Consider the following 18,999-nt stretch of genomic DNA (forward strand, 5'->3'; position numbering starts at 1 on the left):
TACAATCATGTATCATGTACTGCGAATTCATTCCACGAAAAATTGTATTCCACGAAAAATAAAGGAATCCACAGTATACATGTTAATGTGCAAACTTAAATGGATTTCATGACCAATATAGGCATTTGCTGAAATTCTTAAAAAATAAAATTTAAATTTAAACTTTCATTCACTAAAGAATCTTTTCTTTAATTAAAAATATTTTAGCATCTTTAAATCCTTGATTATAATATTGCACTAATACTTTATTTGATGGTGGAATCATAGCATGACTGAAGCGTATGAGATTGTTCTTGTTCACTTGGAATCCCTGATTGTTAACACTGACGTACCATTCTTTACCAAGTTTATCATTCGGTGATATGTCTTGTCGACCACAAAAAGGGGACACTTGAATTGTTCTTTCATTTTCAAACACCACCATATTGTCTGTCATACCTCCATCCATGTATTTCTGTCCGTCTATTTTGACTGGAAGTCTACTGGCATAGACAGGTATATGGCTACTGGCAAGTAAGCACTGAAATAAACAAACAAATAAATATAATCATGCCTTCAAAAGTATGTTCGGTTTTTATTTCACTGTTCAAGCTAATGGTCAACTTGTTTGCAGCTGCACTTTACAGGTTAATCAGTGTATTTGAACTTTTTTTTAAGTAACTTGGCAAATACAACCAGAGATTGTGACAAAATAGTATATAGATATAAGAAGATGTGGTATGAGTGCCAATGAGACAACTCTTCATCCAAGTAGCAATTGGATGAAACTAAAAGCTGTTTCTGTTAACAGAATCATAATGAGGTCAATTTGAACAAAATGCACATGTCATGATTATGTCACTACTTAAAATACAAAATACACAAATTTAACCAATAACAAATGGTTGTTAAATAAAACAGATAAACAAAACTGTTTAAATTTATATCTTATTATGTTGATCAAAAGGCCATTCAAAAATAGAAATTTAAAAAATTAAGACATTCTTAAGTCGTATGAAACAAGTGACTGGTGAAAAATAATGTTTATCCAATTTTTGAACCAATGTATGTTTATACCATAAACTTAGTCTCCTGTGCACGATTTTACCATTTCTTACGCTGAAATATCTTATAATCGTCAATGTTTTTTCTCTCTGTCTGTTATGAAGTGAAAATATGGCAGCTTCTTAATTGTTGTGATTTAAAGCTGTAGTTTATCGATTGTCATCTTATGGTAAACAATCAACAAAGAAGCATTGTGTATAATGTGTACAATCAGATAATAGTTTAATTCAATGACATATCATTGTGTATTGTGATCACCAGATTTTTACGAGAAAATAATTCAGGGAATTGCTTCTTGGAAGCAAGCAATTAACAAGAGGCTGTCACAATGACAGCAAACCGGATTAATTAGCATTTATTTGTGTCATGGCAATATCACAAGAACCATAACTGATGATTGTTGAAAGTGAAAATAGTCAATATCAAATCAGTATCAACATATTAAAATTTGAAAAGCTTAGATTGAATGGTTTGTGAGTAAATGCCACAAAGTGAATGGAAACACCATTTTATGATCTTTCAAGAACCATAACTCCTGAACGGTAAAGGTCAAAATCGTCATTATTGAACTTGACCTCCATTAAGTCATCAGTAACAATATATCAAAATTTGTGAAGCTTTGGTAGAACAGTTCATGCGTAAATGCACGGACATGACTGGAAACGCCATTTTACAATCTTTCAAGAACCATAACTCCTGAACGGTAAAAGTCCAAATCATCATTATTGAACTTGACCTCTATTTTGTCATCGGTAACAACATATTAAAATTTGGGAAGCTTTGGTAGAACGGTTCATGCGTAAATGCACGGACACTACTGGAAACACCATTTTTTAATCTTTCAAGAACCATAACTCCTGCACGGTAAAAGTCAAAATCGCCATTATTGAACTTGACCTTCATTTAGTTGTAAGTAACAACATATTAAAATTTTAAAAGCTTTGGTTGAACGGTTCATGAGTTAATGCACGGACAACATTTGATTGCCGCCCGCCAAGCAGCCCCAAATCAATAACCGACATTTTTGTCACAAAAATCCGGTTAAAATGGCCCACCCACCCGCCCGCCGAGCATCCCCAAATCAATAACCGACATTTTTGTCACAAAAATCCGGTTAAAAATGGTTCTTGTATTGGTTAGTGATATGTATAAATTCCCCAGAGCTTTATGTATAACTTACCTTTATAAGATGTTCCCTTGATGGATACTGATGGATAAGAACATTTTTCCTGGTTCTTGTATTGGTTAGTGATATGTATAAATTCCCCAGAGCTCTATGTATAACTTACCTTTATAAGATGTTCCCTTGAAGGATACTGATGGATAAGAACATTTTTCCTGGTTCTTGTATTGGTTAATGATATGTATAACTTACCTTTATAAGATATTCCCTTGATGGATACTGATGGATGAGAACATTTTTCCTGGTTCTTGTATTGGTTAATGATATGTATAACTTCCCTGAAGCTTTTTGATGTGCATCTTCAGGTAACATTGTATTTAAAAACGTTTTAATAGAGTCCAATAAATTATAACCAGGTGTCAAAGCTCCTAGTGGTTTTGACTTTACTTCCTTTGCTAATCCATAGGTAAAGGTTTTACATTCCTGCAATTAGTCAAATAAACATTTCAAAAAATACCTCTGAAATATGAATGAAAAATCAAAATGAAATTCATATTTGATTCAATCATTGGTTAAAATAATTCGCTTGGAATGAGTATAAATGTAGTAGTGATTCAGTTAGCGTTTATAGTATATGGATTTAAGCAAATATGTATGCACACCCATGAAACAGAAACACAATGAAATATATATATTAACAACAATATCAAAGTCATGGAGCACATTTTCATGATAACATACTTTGAACTGAAAAGTTGGTTATGTGAAAATAGTCTATTCAAAGAAATATAAAAATATTTGAACTAATACATTTTTTGCATTTATTACAATAGCTCCTTAGAATTCAAGTGCCTCTTATTTTTTATTTTTTTTAGAAAGTACAAGATTTGACCCTTAATTGCATTCATAAAATAATTTCCTCACAAATTAATGGCAACTAACAGCAAAATAATTTTAGTATAAATAGCTATATATTTAAGAAATAATTCATGGAAGCCATAGATTTGTTGGAAATTTACACATGGCCTGGGCCGTGATATTCGAATTTTATCCTGAGCGTTAGCAAGGGATAAAATTAACAAATATCACGGCCCAGGCCATGTGTAAATTTACAACAAATCTATGGCTTCCATGAATTATTTCGATTCTAATAGGACAAATAAGTTAATTTAAATACTGAAGCGAGGGTTGGTATGCCGTGTGTGGAGCTGTTCTTTATTACTCCTTGTTAGATAAAGCTCAAATATTCTCATACATCTTTAACTTGCATTAATTATTTCGTAAATAAACGCTAGAAAAAATATGTTTAATTCTCAAACCCTATATTTTCGATTTTTAATTTACATGTTTTCTCGTAAGCTACCGTCAAATCCAAAATTGACATTTCGTAAAGAAGGAGCTGCCATGTTGACTCGCTGAATCAAAGGCAATAGAATAGAAAACCTCAGGATTCCATTTTAATACAATATTATACGAACTTCGTTGGTTACAAAAAAGTTTTTATTTTCGTGATATTGACTAAATATTGTTTTTATACTGCAACTTAAATTAGTATATTGATATTTTTTTAAATCGTAACATAAATATCAAGCTTATTTGCATCCCTTAATGAACCCCTCATTGTAGAGAAAGTGTTCCATGATGAAATTGACATTGCACAAAATATACAGTGTTACTATATTTAGGAAATAAACAAAACTAGTTGCAATACATTAATTCTTTTTAGTATGCATCTGAATAAGAATAAAAGTTCTGTAATGTTTTTTGTTTAATTAAAATTAGTAATACAATAAATTTGGCAAAGCGTTTGCAATGTACCGTAGGTTCAAATACATGTGGATTTACGTGGGAGGTATATTGTAACATCCATTATTATGTATATCTCTGAGTCTGCGCTAAGTATAGATATATCGAGAGTTTTCACACAGTGTTGTTTACAAAGCGAAAGAAGCATGTCATATTAGAATTAAATATAACTTAACAAATTATTAAAAAATTAATGATTTACTACTATTACAGCCTGAAGAAACTCCGTCTTAAAATGTACTGGCATCTAACATACATGTACCTCTATTTTACTATCATCAATAACCAGGACAGAAGCAACTAATGCCCCAGCACTAGCACCTGCCACCTTCTGTATGCTTGATAGAAATGATGCACCATGCTGCTTCAGACATGCAGCTACTCCCAAGTGATAAATACCCAGGAATCCACATCCACATAAAGATAGATTCATCTCGTCTTCATAGTTACTGTTAAACATAGAAAACATACATGCATGAATAATCAATGATAATGGAGATACAATGTATTACCAATGTTATTTCATCATACATTTTAATTTGCATAAGGACAGTCTATTCAAAGATGTGTGTGATGGAAGTACACCACTAATTCATGGTCCCATTATATATAATTACTTTCTATGTTAAATTCCTCCATTTCAACCAGGCACACCTCTTTCATTTTAAGTTCAAATAAAGTGGCAATCATTGCATGTCAAAGTAACACTTTATGGTGTCTTCTACTGAAAAAATCAACATACCTTACATGGCATATAAGAAAGAACTGATTCCCGGAACTTCGGATGTACCAAAACAGGTACATTACTTCAGATCTGACAAACAGACCAAATGAACCCTCTTTTTAAAATTTGCTGCAGTTTTTTAAATATTTCAAATTAAAAGTCCAAAAGTGTTCTACAATGATCATCAGTCCTTCAGCTTTCATTTGATGCCAAAAATACCTAAATACCTTACATATTTTGAAAGTTACACTCATGCATAGGAACTATTTTGCGTTAACTATGTACTACTTTCTGGTATGTGCTTTCTGGCCGGGCCCAAATTATAATATTGTTCCCCCTTTTTTCTTCAAATTGGAAAAGAGCACTTTTTTTGGATAAACCATACTTATGTGGTTAAACATAGATTATTAAGAGCAATTTATATATCCCTCAGCTAGATAACTTGCTAAACTGGTTCATAGTTGCATGTACAGTAAGATTTTGGAATTCTTATATGAGTATATATACCATTTGCCTAGATTGTAAAAGGCTACCATAAGAAAAACAATAAAACTTAAAAAATCATAGGATTATTTGATCAAGAGCCTTTTTGTAACATACACAAGTCATAATATACATGTTTTATTGATTTCAATCACAAATAATGTTAAAATATGAACTTGGAGTCAAGTCTTAACTGCATGCATGTTGTATGACCATAAAAGGCTAAACTACCTTAGTATGCCAATTTAAGAGCTGAAATTTCCCTGAAACAAAATTGTTAACCAAAAAAAGATGACTGAGCATGATTACTAACATCAAATTTGACTTGTTTTCATTGGAATAGGTACAGCTTCTAAACATTGGATTTCTGATGATTCTCTGTAATAGGACGTACACCACTAATTCATGGTCCCATTATATATAATTACTTTCTATGTTAAATTCCTCCATTTCACCCAGGCACACCTCTTTTATTTTAAGTTCAAATAAAGTGGCAATTATTGCATGTCAAAGTAACACTTTATGGTGTCTTCTACTGAAAAAATCAACATACCTTACATGGCATATAAGAAAGAACTGGTTCCCGGAACTTCGGATGTACCAAAACAGGTACTTCAGATCTGACAAACAGACCAAATGTACCCTCTTTTTAAAATTTGCTGCAGTTTTTTAAATATTTCAAATTAAAAGTCCAAAAGTGTTCTACAATGATCACCAGACCTTCAGCTTTCATTTGATGCCAAAAATACCTAAATACCTTACATAATTTGAAAGTTACACTCATGCGTAGGAACTATTTTGCGTTAAATATGTACTACTTTCTGGTTTGTGCTTTCTGGCAGGGCCCGAATTAGTGGTGTTACACCTGATAAGGCTGATAACCCTTATAATTACTAGTGATTTTTAATCACCTATCAGTGTCATCAAAAGACCTACATATGTATTCATAGATGGACTTGTTTATGATGAGCAAATGAGTTAAACTTGCTCAGTCAAGTGAAATAAATCAAATAATACACAAAAGTGATAAATACCCAGGAATTCACAGCCACACAAAGAATACATTCATTTGTTTTAATAGTTACTGTTTAACATAGAAAATGTAAACATGTTTAATTGAGCTACACATGAGTGATAAATACCAAGGAATTTATATCACATAACCATGATAACATGCATAAGGATTAGAGTTACGGATCCCCTTGAAAATTATAATTTATAATTATAATTTGTCAGAATAATCAAGTAGCATGCTACGATTTATTTATTTTTATCATAAATCTGCATTTGAGTTATATGCAAATAAAGAAAGAGTTAGAAAGCACACTTCAACTTATGTCATGTACATGTATATAGATACATGTTGTAAAACTTTGGTCTATATCATGCAAAACAATCTAGTAGAATGCCATGGTGTACCCAATCATACATGTGCAGATTAATATTTAAATGCAAAAATATTTAACAACAAAAATGTGTGTACATTCATTACAGTTGACTTTCTGATATTGTTTTATATCTCACCTCCCCCTTCCCCAATTTAAATCTATTTTGTATTTACATTGTGTCCTAGATAACATTTATTTGTTCATGTATGTTTACTCTTACATTTAATTCTTAACATGTCCTTTGATTTAGTTGTCATTTCAATTGATTTTTATAGTGTATCTTTCTATGTTGTGGCGTGACATTATTTTTTCAGGTCGTTTGTTAATGTGGTTCATAAGTTATTTTCATTTCTTGTTTTTTATATAGATTAGTAATAAACTGTCTCTATCTGTTCCAGAGAATCTACCTTGCTTGAAAAATTGATGTCACACAACAATAACTTTTCCATTGTGACATCAAGATATTTTGTATTATGACGTCAACATTTTACGAGAACCTGTGTGATGGCCAGTACAAGTAATGTCAGACAAATAGGGATAAGGTGTATTGTTGAACCTTTGTACATATTACTTAATTTGACCTCATGATTTGTGACTTATTGACTCACTTTCATATATATACAGCTGGGACTATTATACTAATAGTAATTGTAAAATAGCGTACGGTAACATTAATTTTGTCATTAATACACCTAATAAGTTATAACTATTCATGCTATTTGTCTGCCATTACTGGACAACACACAGGTTCCCATAAAATATTGATGTTACAGTACAAAATATTTGACACGATACATGTGGAACGGAAAAGCGATTGTTGTGTGACGTCAATAGTTTGAGAGCTTGAGGTACATAATTTCTCAGGTCAGCCGTGAATAGACCTAAGGATCTGTCTCTTGTGTGGGAACATTCATCATTTCAGATTTCCTTTTCATCATTTGGCTATTTATTTATTTTATTTTTTTGTCCACACGGACACAAGAGACAGATTTTCGGTCTAAGCCGGGAATAGCGATAAGCTGTACATGTAAATTTGCACACTAGGGTAAAAATGTGTTACTGATTCTCCTCTTAGTGCTTTAAATTATATCTTATGAAACTGAAGAAACAGATTATTTGTACAAATGCCATGATTGTCTAATTGAGGAGGGGGTGGATCGCATCCCGTTGCTAGCGAAGATCAAGATCAGGTAAAAATAAATTTAAGCTTCATAGAGTCGGCGTAAACGTTAATGAGCTTTTAACCGATATTTGTAAGGTACGCTATAGAAGCGAAGCTCCTGCTAGAGGAGGAAGATAAAGACTAGGTAACAGGTAACAGGTAACAGGTAACAGGTAGGTATGAACACACATAATTTACCTTTTATTCTTTAGTTACACTAACATTGTGTGTGTTTTATGGATAGGGCTACAGAAAAACAGATGTTTACCTTTTGGAAAATAATATTTGTTGTGTTTCGGGAAATTTGAGTTATTTCCCCTGGATGTCGGATGCGGAGAAGTTATGTGATTTGTTCCGGATTTTTTTATGATGTGGGTGGGTGTGTTACCTTTCAAAAAATTTATCATCTGTTTCTTCCATTGTGTGATTTAAAATCTAAATTCATTGTCCCATTCAAAAATTGTCCTTTCTATGTCTTTGGTTTCGATCTGCTATTGTCTTTTGAGATGTTTTTAAAATGTTGTTAATGTTATGTGTTGGTATTTTTTAAGTGCTTGGTGATACAATCACGTGACTGGCTAATCCCGAAGACTTGTAGGCTGTAAGATTAGTATTAATTTATACTGAACATTACACCTGAGTTTAGCAGTTTCAGATGAAACAAACAATTAGATTTTTCTTGTTGTGCGATAGTTAAGCCCTAAATTCTAACAAATTTATTATTAAATAAATAGTTAAGAAAAAAACAAAAAACAAACAAGGATTTATCATAGCATCACCAGAGCATATAATCATGACAATTATATAATTATATCATAGAACTTTATAGTTCTCTGGTCTCACTATACAGATCTACACAGACATTGACAAAATATTTTGCTTTGTCCACAGATGTAATACCCAGATAGAAGCAATATAACATAAAGGGTACTAACTTGAAGAACTGTCATCAGATATTGCGACAATATTAACTTACAGACTGTTAGATATGAGATATGAAAAGTCACTGTAAGTCTGATATTTAAAGAGGGAAAAAAGTACAAGCCTTGAAGACCGGCAGGAAACAAAATAGGCTAAAATACATGCTGTTCAAATTAAATACAACACGATCTAATCGATATACGGATCGGCACCACAATATCGGACCCCAAACAATAGCCAGACCAGAGGTATTAAAAACCCAATTCTACCAAGAAAGGGCCACAACAGACGCTTTCGGACAATCCTTCTTTCCAAGGACCACCAGGGACTGGAATCAACTGCCAACATCAGCGACAGCAGCAGACACAGTCGAAGGATTCAGAGCCGCCCTGAAGGCATGCTCTGCTAAAGCCTAGACGAAACATCCTGTACATAATCACTCTTTAGAACATGTTACAACAGAAAAATTTCTAGGGTTACCATTAGCTCAAACCTTAAATAGGGAATACACACTAGCAGCATATGTAAGAAAGCTTATAGCACCATAGGCTTTCTAAAGAGGAACTTGAATATAAACTCAACAGCTATTAAAGAGCAAGCATATAAGTTCATATTAAGATCACCAATAGAATAGGCTTGCTCTTATTGTGATCCATACTTCCAAGAAGACATACAAAGCATGAAAAATATGAAAGGTGGGCTGCGCGTTTTGTTACCATCAAATACAGAAACACATAAAGCGTTGGTAACATGTTACAGCATCTTGAATGGCACAGCCTCTCTGACAGAAGAAAAGATTCAAGATCGTTAAAGCTTTACAAAATAGAACACAAAAAGGTTGCAATACCTAAAAAAAAAATAACTCACAAAAAAGAAAAACAAGACATTTAAATTCAAACAGCTTCCAAGTTCCATCCTGCAAAACACTGCACAGAAAAGATTCCATTTTTACCAATAACTATTATAACTGACTGGACCAAACTACCTGATAAGTGAACATTATAAATTGCACATCAGTACTTCTCTTTCAGAACTTCAATTTCAAAGCCTCAACATTAAGTTATTAACTCAACTATTACCTCAAACTTATTATACATAACATTTTTCATTTGTCCTCTATTTTTAATTTGTATATATAATACATCAGTTTATGCCATGTTGTAAGTTTTCTCCTTTGACATAATTTTCAATTTGTTGAAGGTGGTCACTATATGGTAGACGTAAAAGAAGAAGACCTCGATGCAGCACACAAACTTTGTCCTATAAAAGAGGGACGAAAGATAGCAGAGGGACAGTCAAACTCATAGATTGAAAAAAAAAACCGGACAACGCCATGGATAAAAATAAACTTTGAAGACAAACAGACAAATAATAGTATAGAAGACACAACATAGAAAACTAAAGACTAAGCAACACGAGCCCCACCAAAAACTGGGGGTCATCTCAGGTGCTATAATTTGGACGAGCTTACTGTTGGATATACTATTTGTGTAATGTATCACACAAACTTTGTCCTGTAAGGTTCTATAATTTGGACGAGCTTACTGTTGGATATACTATTTATGTATGATATCGGTTATTGGATAACCTAGTCACATTCTACCGTGTGACAGATTAACTTTAGTAATTCAATCAATTGAACATCAATATAATTCTTTATTATGTAAATTTTAATGTATCAATATTTATTCTATGTAATTTAAATGTCTAACTTAAAGTTTACCTTGTGACCTTAAAATCTATTTCCCCTGACAACCAGGTGTAACAAAATGGCGGATATCATTGATTTAATTTAACTGTTTGATATGTGCAGTTGGAATATTTAAATTAAATTTCTGAAAATCATTTTTGGAGGGATGTATGATAAGTTATGACAAACAAGAGCCCTCGATCGCAAAATGGAAAAAGACCTCGTTTAAAATTGTTAGACCTGAATTTTTCAGACAATGTGAATGAGGTTCTTTCTAATGGCAGACGACCTCATGGAGGTCTAAGAGGTAAGGATATTTTTAAGTGCAAGAACATATCTACGTTTGTGTCAAGTATTGATTGAGTAAAACAGAATCACGGTATCATTGTAAATAATTGTAAAAATACAAATAAAATACAAGTTAAATATTTTTATGCAACTGCAGAGTTGTATAAATAATTGAACATATGATAATAGGGGTGTTGTTATTATAGATTTTGCTTATCTCTGTGTGATAGTTTACTAAGATATATCACGTTTGTCGGGACACAAATTTATTCTAAAAAAATCATTTTGTGGTATTTTGAATTTTATTATACTTGTTTGATCGTATTGACTAATTATAGACAGATAGTTGCTTGCATAAATTTCATTTGACTTCTGGTTGATACAGTTGTCTCATTTGCAATCATACCACATCTCCTAATATATATACCATTACTTATATAACCATAAAAAGGAATACTGCTATTAGCATTTTACTTTATTACTGAACAATAACAGAAACATGAATTTGAAATAAAATCTAAAATCGTGTTAAGTATTGTTACATATATTTGCATACGTTTATGCACATTCACATTTCTTCAATCTGTATTTTAGCATTGCACATGGTCATGTTTTTTCTCTGACTGTTAAATTCGGCTTTACATTAAATCTAATGGATGTTGGATGTGTAATGATTGACACTTTAGTCTTATCGATACGCTATTTTTTATTGGTTGTTATTAGCTTTGATTCCTAATTATTAACTATTCGAGAATATACTACAGCGAGTTCAAGAAATTGGGATATATATTCTTGTTCATACTCTTAATTTTGGGTTTAACCTTTTTTTAATTTAATGTGAATGTTTTATACCTTTCCATAGAAAAATTATGTTGTTTTACTCATGGCAAGTACAAACTCGATAATAATTCGCCTTTGTGGATGTCACAATCGAAGAAGCGTGGATGCGAATGTGGCTACGATAATGTTAACATATCAGAGGTCATCCGTAACATAGATATTCCACAACAGTATAAAAAAGCGAATATATGACTTCTACTTTACCACTATGATCGCTTTGTTTAATAGCTTCGTTGTAATAATACTTTTAGTAAGGAACCCTATATCAATAAAAACTCCGTAATTGAGTCGAATTCAGGAAGTAGGCATCATAAAGTAAGGCAATTTCACTTCACTTGTAATTAATTAACAATTGTTGGCTGGAAAGTTCAAAATAGTTAAAGTACAAGGATATAAAGATCTACAAATTTTTCTGAGGGAAGTTGGCGGAAAATGAATAGTATTATCTTTCACTTTTTTTAATGTGGATAGAGGGCGTCATTTTCCAACAAGTAAACTAACTTCGTATAAATACATAACTCTAACGCTAATTCGTGCACTTCACAGTCAAACAGATATTTCTTTCAGCTGGATAGCCATTTATTTTATACTCAAGCTATCCATATGATGATTTGAAAACCTTCAGTTTAGGAACTACTACAATCAATTCTAAATATATCCGCTTTTTGTTTGTGTGCCAGAAATTCTAGAGATAAATCGTGTTGAGTCTTTATTCAGTGGCTTTTGAAATTAATAATAATATTAACGATTGTCCTTCAATATTCCAGTTTAATTTACACCGTCAGATTTCCAGATACGTAAGAATTTAATATTGTAATTTACATACAACACTATTTCACAGCTTACTGATCCTTATTAAGATGATGTCAGTCCCCTGGATTAATGAGAGATTAACGTTTAATGACAGATTAGAAGCCAGACAAAATCAAGATTATAGATCTAATATAATAACTTCATTTACACGGGTTTACAATGCAAGACTTGTTCCTGTATTTGACTAGAACCGATAACAAATTTCTGTAATTTAAATTAATATTTTCAAACCACCTCTGATAACATAGTGATTAATATTTTTTGAGTGTTATAACACTGATAATAAATTGCAAATATTGCTTATTTGTTATTGTTATAATAGCGTTGACCATGTCCACTTCCTATCATATTAAAATGGGCGGAAAGCTTCAAACATCAAGGGCCTCGGTCAAAGCTTTAAAGCCCCCCTCCCCCAGACACACACACAAAAATAAGAAATAAACAATCAAAACGATGCATTCAATTTTTAAGTAAAACGGAAATTACACCTTTAATTCTTGTAGTAAAGCAGAACTTATGCTCCTTGTTTTTATTAATTATTTTGAAGGTCATATTGCAGATTAACCTCCTTGTATATATTTAAGTATTATATACTCATTGGACTAAAATAAAAATATGCATTTTTATTACACATGATTTGAAATATTGCTCTTCAACATGATATAAACTAGGACAAATATAATAATGTTAGTGTAATAGTCCGGGCACACCCAGATATAAAATATATGTGTTTTTGATAAATTTTCAAATACTGAAAAACTTCGTTTGATTAACAAATTATTTTTAAGTTTTTTGTTTGCCCTCGTAACGAATTGTTGTGTTAGATACTCAACATCGTTTTGTATTAAGGTGTTACCCAAGAACAAAGAACAGACTTGAAAAAACTACACGATTGTAAAGCTTATACACTCCATCCTATTCATTCGGTCAAAATATATCTACGTATTATGTAATAATAAATAATTTGCATTTTAAATAGAATATGCGATCGAACATAATGACAGTGCTTGTCAAAATTCGATTTATAATGACATTGCTTGTCAAAATTCGATGGAAATCACTTACTATGTTGATATATGGTAATCTTTTAGTCGTTGTAAAAAAGCAAATTGAAAATCTATTCCACAAGAATACGTTTCTTCGTGACATTTGAGTGAAATTAAAATGCCTACGTATCTAGCGTTAACCGATTGTAGTATACCTTAGAAATGAAAGCGTACTCTTTTCTAATGATCTTCAAACATTAAAACTGCATTAATAATAAGTAGATATCAAGGTATTTGCGTTGGTTGTATAATTAATTTATATAATACTAATACAGTAACAAAATCACGTAGTGACACTGCTTTGTCTTTAGCAGAAATTATACGGTGGAAGGACTATTTTTTATTTTATCTACAAACATATTAAATATTTTTTCTAGGCAGCAAAAAACACCCACTCAGTCCCTACTCATTTAATAAAGACGACCAACATCATCAGCAGATCAAAGATTCTGTCGAGCGACAGACAGACGAAGATTTTATTGAGAGATATGGTTCTCCAGGATGGGTAGCTGAGGCAAACAGAGAAGTCAGCCACGGTGGTGAAAATCCTTTGTATATAAACAGACTACTTAGTCCTTGTAAGGTAAGTTCAATGTATTGGTTCAACGTTTGGTTGAAATGAGAGTATGAATATGTTAAGAGCAATTCTCTGTAATGACCAACCATTTTATAAAGGGGACACGGAACGCATGGTCACTGATTTTCCTGAAACTTACATAAACCATGTACTACTCTTAATTTTCATGACCACAAGGCCTGTGCGAGTTTGAAAAATATTAATATCGCTGAATCAATTTCGTGCGTCAAAAGCGAATTTTGGAATTTACATTAATCAGAAACCCTCAAAACAAAAACAGTTGAAAGCCAATGGTGTATAAATACATAGCAGCAAGAGTAGCTATCTGTCGCTTTATACACGACAACAGTTATATTTGACACTTCTTATTTGTTTACATTCTCGTAAAACATTTAGATCACAGCTGGTAAGAATACTTTACCCACTATATACATACTTGGAACCTATTGTGACTTTGATTTAAAAATATGATTGACATTGTTTTAAACATCTCTTATAACCTATAGATACTAATATTGAACTGACTATCGTCAATACAACTACAAAAGATTTAAACTAAGGCAAATAACTTCATAACGTACTCGACACTTGCTTTTGATAAATCATTCAACATACATCAATATAAAACAAATAAAACAAGTCAATATATCAGACTTCATATATTTACAATTTAACTTTATGACCCACAACAGCCTTTCGATTGCCCTTTGTCCAAGCATTCCGACATTGAACGTTGTCCGTTATATAGGTAAAAGTAGGCGAAAGTTTCAGAACAGCATGTGTAAAGTTATTAAGTTTGTTCGAACTTATGCATCGATTTTCATTCTGACAATCATGGATTATGTTAAATAAATGTCTGTTCTTGTTACGAGTCAAACTTTGATAAATTAATTATTACCTAAGTTTATGTTTCTGAATACCGATACTGTTTGCAAGCAGTGAAATTACTTCATTTTTAATTATTTGATTGCTTTATGCCGCTTTACCCTTTTTAACATACGTCTTTTGTAAAGGAAATCACATTTGATTGCGTTTCCAACTGAACATGGTGTGCTATCTTTATAAAATTGGTATGGTCTCTCTCGTATTCGAAATAGATTCAGACATTCAGTCAAGATCCAAAGAGGGTTACATAAAGGGCAAAACAAGTCAACTTGCTTTATCTTATTACTCAGCAGTAAATATTTCAATGGAAAATAACCTCTTTTTCATCATCTTTATATTTCACTTGTAGCATGACAATGAATCTAATTATACGGGATCAAGAGCAGTTACTCCAACGCCATCTGGTAGAATTCCCAATACACCAAAACGAGGCGGATCCCTTTACTATAGACAAACTACACCACATCAGTATTTATCAGCAACAGATCTTCCGATTCTTTCCTCTACCGAACCTATGCCGATACTCGGGAGACCAACAAGAACAACGTGAGTCAAATATACGTTTTAAATGATTCCTTGGATTTGTGTTTGCGATAAAAAAAAAAAAAAAAAAAAAAAAACAACGTCTAAGATAATGGTTCAGGATCTAGTGGTATTGTATTGCTGTCGATAACCCTCCTTTTGGTTCGCATTTATGTGTGTATGGTCCAATTAATATGATTAAAACTATAGCAAGTAATGTATTAGGTTAAGTTCTTTAACAGTAGGTACATATTTACAGTGAGCGATTTACTTTGGATAAGGATTAAGACGCAGATTCTTCTACATTTGAAAATACCTGTACCAAGTCAGGAAATATGACAGTTGTTTTCCATTCGTTTGATGTTCTTTTATCATTTGATTTAACCATTTGATTAGGGACTTTCCGATTTGAATTTTCTTCGGAGATCAGTAATTTTGTGAGTTTATTTGTCCTGACTTTGATTGGCAATGGTTAGCACGTCGAAAGTTTAACGGTGATTTGGCTTGACTTAGATTGGCAATGTTATCACGTCGAAAGTGTCACGGTGATTTGTCTTGACTTAGATTGGCAATGGTTATCACGTCGAAAGTTTAACGGTGATTTGTCTTGACTTAGATTGGCAATGGTTATCACGTCAAAAGTTTAACGGTGATTTGTCTTGACTTAGATTGGCAATGGTTAACACATCGAAAGTTTCCAGTTGAAAGTTAAACAATGGTTTGTCCCGACTTAGATTGGCAATGGTTATCACGTCGAAAGTTTAACGGTGATTTGTCTTGACTTAGATTGGCAATGGTTAACACATCGAAAGTTAAACGGTGATTTGTCTTGACTTAGATTGGCAATGGTTAACACATCGAAAGTTTAACGGTGATTTTTCTTGACTTAGATTGGCAATGGTTAACAACACATCGAAAGTTTCCAGTTGAAAGTTAAACAATGGTTTGTCCCGACTTAGATTGGCAATGGTTATCACGTCGAAAGTTTAACGGTGATTTGTCTTGACTTAGATTGGCAATGGTTAACACATCGAAAGTTAAACGGTGGTTTGTCTTGACTTAGATTGGCAATGGTTAACACATCGGAAGTTTAACGGTGATTTTTCTTGACTTAGATTGGCAATGGTTAACACATCGAAAGTTTCCAGTTGAAAGTTAAACAATGGTTTGTCCCGACTTAGATTGGCAATGGTTATCACGTCTAAAGTTCAACAGTGCTTTGACGTAGACGATTTTCTTTTAGAAATTAGCTTTTACATATCATGATTAACTATCAAATATCACGCATATATAGTTTGACAACTAAGTTGATGGGTTGTAAATACAAACTATTGCATTTAATATAATCTATATGATTTTCAGATAACTTGTAAGTAAAATAATTCATTGTACAAGGAGTATAGAGCGCACATAATGCACATGCAAATGTAAAGGTATAGCTTTAGCGGTGGCGTCACAGAATACATTTGACGTTACAAAACGACGTTGAGCATGCTAAGGATTTCTGTCAGACAGACAATATTTTGGTGTAAGCTTATTGCACGAATTATGCATGATAACGTATTATTTATTGGCCCTGTATAAATGAAGCATGGTTATTTTATGCATACATATATATATATTATTCACATTTATATTAAATGTCAAATGGATAATGGATGCATGATTTTTAAATTTCTTTAGTTATTTTGTAAAAAATATATATAAACTATCCCAAAACACATAGAACAAAACTTACAAAAAACTACACACTTCTTCCTAAAAGACTTCTGTAGGTCATCGATGTGTTAATTATAGAAAAATATTTGAAAGGGAAACTCCTTCATAATTGAAAATGTGTTAAGTTCTATTGAAAACAGAAAAAAAACTATTTCACCAAAGTGACCATATTTTAATCCATACCTATATAGCCTATTGTAGTTGAGATCAACCAGCGGAAATTTTTGTGGCAGATCTTTGTTTGTTTCTGTTTAGTTAATAACTTTTTATGCCCTGAATGCTTTTTAAGATTACACATATAACTACTCTTTTATACATTTTGGTACAATTTTGATGATATCAATAGTACCATATTTTATAACAATCAGGATGTAATCTACTGTAAGCATTTATTTCAAGATAGATAGATATATGTTATATTGTTGTTTGCCTCCAATCTATAGCTTCCAATACTCGTGCTTGTATTGATATTTGATGTCAAATTATTTGTCTATATTTATAATTGTAGTGTTATTTATTGTTAAGATACTTCTCTAAAGTCACACGATGTTTGATTTAGAAAATTTAATGATAGATTATTTGTCATTTCACGAATACCTACTTAGGTCTTTAAACATAGGGTGGAGGTTAGGTGTTGATGATTTATTCTTCAGTATTATATCACTCGCACTTGTTATTAGGGCTTTTCTAGTCAACATTTGAATTGCGTTTTCCATTGTACTTGTTTCTTTTATCCGTTTCAAAACTGTTTACAAAGATACACAAAGTTTTGGCAGACTAAATCACTATCAAAATTTTCACACAAGAATACTTATTTCAAGGCAAAACTTGTTTTGAAATCAATCTAAATTTTTTTTCAGCCGTAATGCATCCATGTCTAGATCAAATCAGGCCATCAGTCATGTCTTCATTTTTAAAACTTTTGTGGACAGTTTAACCCCATAAAAAAAATTGACAACATACATGTGTATATAACCATTCTGTATTCTGTATCAGTGCGGATTACTTTATGTAATTTTATGAAACTTGGTATGAAGATTTTTACACTTTGACACGACACCAATCAGTTGTAGTCTCGACAAGGATTCTATGGAACCCTACACGAATTGTTTTCTTTATTTCAGTCAAAGTTATATTTTCATCTCTTACTCCTATTAAACAAGTGATTTTATTCTCCCTAAGTTTATAACACATTGAGGATTGTAATTTATTGGTTATTGTGATTTATTAAAGTCATTTGTCTTCTTGTCTGCCTAACTATATACTGATAGTCTCGTTTAAATACTTCTGAAAAGTCATTGTTATATTCGACCTTGACAGTTAACGATTTTAGACTCTATGGTGATTTCTTTTCCTCGTAGCATTAATTAGAGGCTGAAGTATTTTTTCCAGAATTTATGTAAATGTTAAGTAACATGAAATATTTAAATATTTGGTGCAAGTTTCAGCGAATTAGTTTTTTTTGGAGGGTGTTATTTAATTTCATCTATTGTGATAGAAAACAAAAACGGAATATTTTACAACGAACGTAATCATAAGATAGAAATAAATGATAAAACAACCATCTTACAAAACATTAGCAACAGCAAACAGACAAACAGACAAACTCGTGATCCATCAGGTAACAGCAGTGCATTTTAAAACATTTTTACAGATTATTAAGGGCTCGACAAAGATGTAATTCAGCACCTATAAATGCCTACCAGAAAAGACGAGATGTTCCGATCAAACGTAAGTTGTTTAGAGGTAATGGCAGGAAACTGATGAAGTCTCAAGCTGATAAATATTCTTACAGTGATCGATTTAGTCACATGTGTGATAAGATGTTAACCAAAGGAACTTATACATAACTTCATAGCAGATTTGCATTCAATAAATAGCAGAAACATTTATACAAATTGAGTCATGGTATGAGCAACTTGCTTACATACTAGTACTTCTATCGATGTAGTCTACACTACAACATGT

General features: G+C 32.0%; 2 protein-coding genes across 7 annotated transcripts in view; one reads left to right on the forward strand and one right to left on the reverse strand.

The window, feature by feature from the left end:
- LOC134712677 (patatin-like phospholipase domain-containing protein 4) overlaps window positions 1-18,999 on the reverse strand; it is a 22,348-nt gene continuing 3,349 nt past the window's right edge. For 2 of the 5 annotated variants that reach the window (XM_063574441.1, XM_063574437.1), the window contains exons 2-4: window positions 4,236-4,422; window positions 2,420-2,650; window positions 1-520 (exon numbers count right to left, since the gene is read on the reverse strand). In XM_063574441.1, coding sequence (XP_063430511.1) covers window positions 173-520; window positions 2,420-2,650; window positions 4,236-4,406 — 750 coding nt within the window. In that variant the 5' untranslated portion in view covers window positions 4,407-4,422 and the 3' untranslated portion in view covers window positions 1-172. Of the gene's footprint in view, window positions 521-2,419; window positions 2,651-4,235; window positions 4,423-7,928; window positions 8,095-8,118; window positions 8,296-18,999 lie in introns of those variants that run through there. The other 3 variants (XM_063574438.1, XM_063574440.1, XM_063574439.1) reach the window with 3 other exon arrangements.
- LOC134712676 (uncharacterized) overlaps window positions 10,368-18,999 on the forward strand; it is a 17,707-nt gene continuing 9,075 nt past the window's right edge. For both annotated transcript variants that reach the window (XM_063574434.1, XM_063574436.1), the window contains exons 1-4: window positions 10,368-10,648; window positions 13,706-13,911; window positions 15,140-15,336; window positions 18,686-18,762. In XM_063574434.1, the coding sequence (XP_063430504.1) occupies window positions 10,522-10,648; window positions 13,706-13,911; window positions 15,140-15,336; window positions 18,686-18,762 (607 nt within the window). In that variant the 5' untranslated portion in view covers window positions 10,368-10,521. The remainder of the gene's footprint in view (window positions 10,649-13,705; window positions 13,912-15,139; window positions 15,337-18,685; window positions 18,763-18,999) is intronic.

Source organism: Mytilus trossulus, chromosome 3 (assembly GCF_036588685.1).
Source record: "Mytilus trossulus isolate FHL-02 chromosome 3, PNRI_Mtr1.1.1.hap1, whole genome shotgun sequence".
Lineage (NCBI taxonomy): Eukaryota > Metazoa > Mollusca > Bivalvia > Mytilida > Mytilidae > Mytilus > Mytilus trossulus.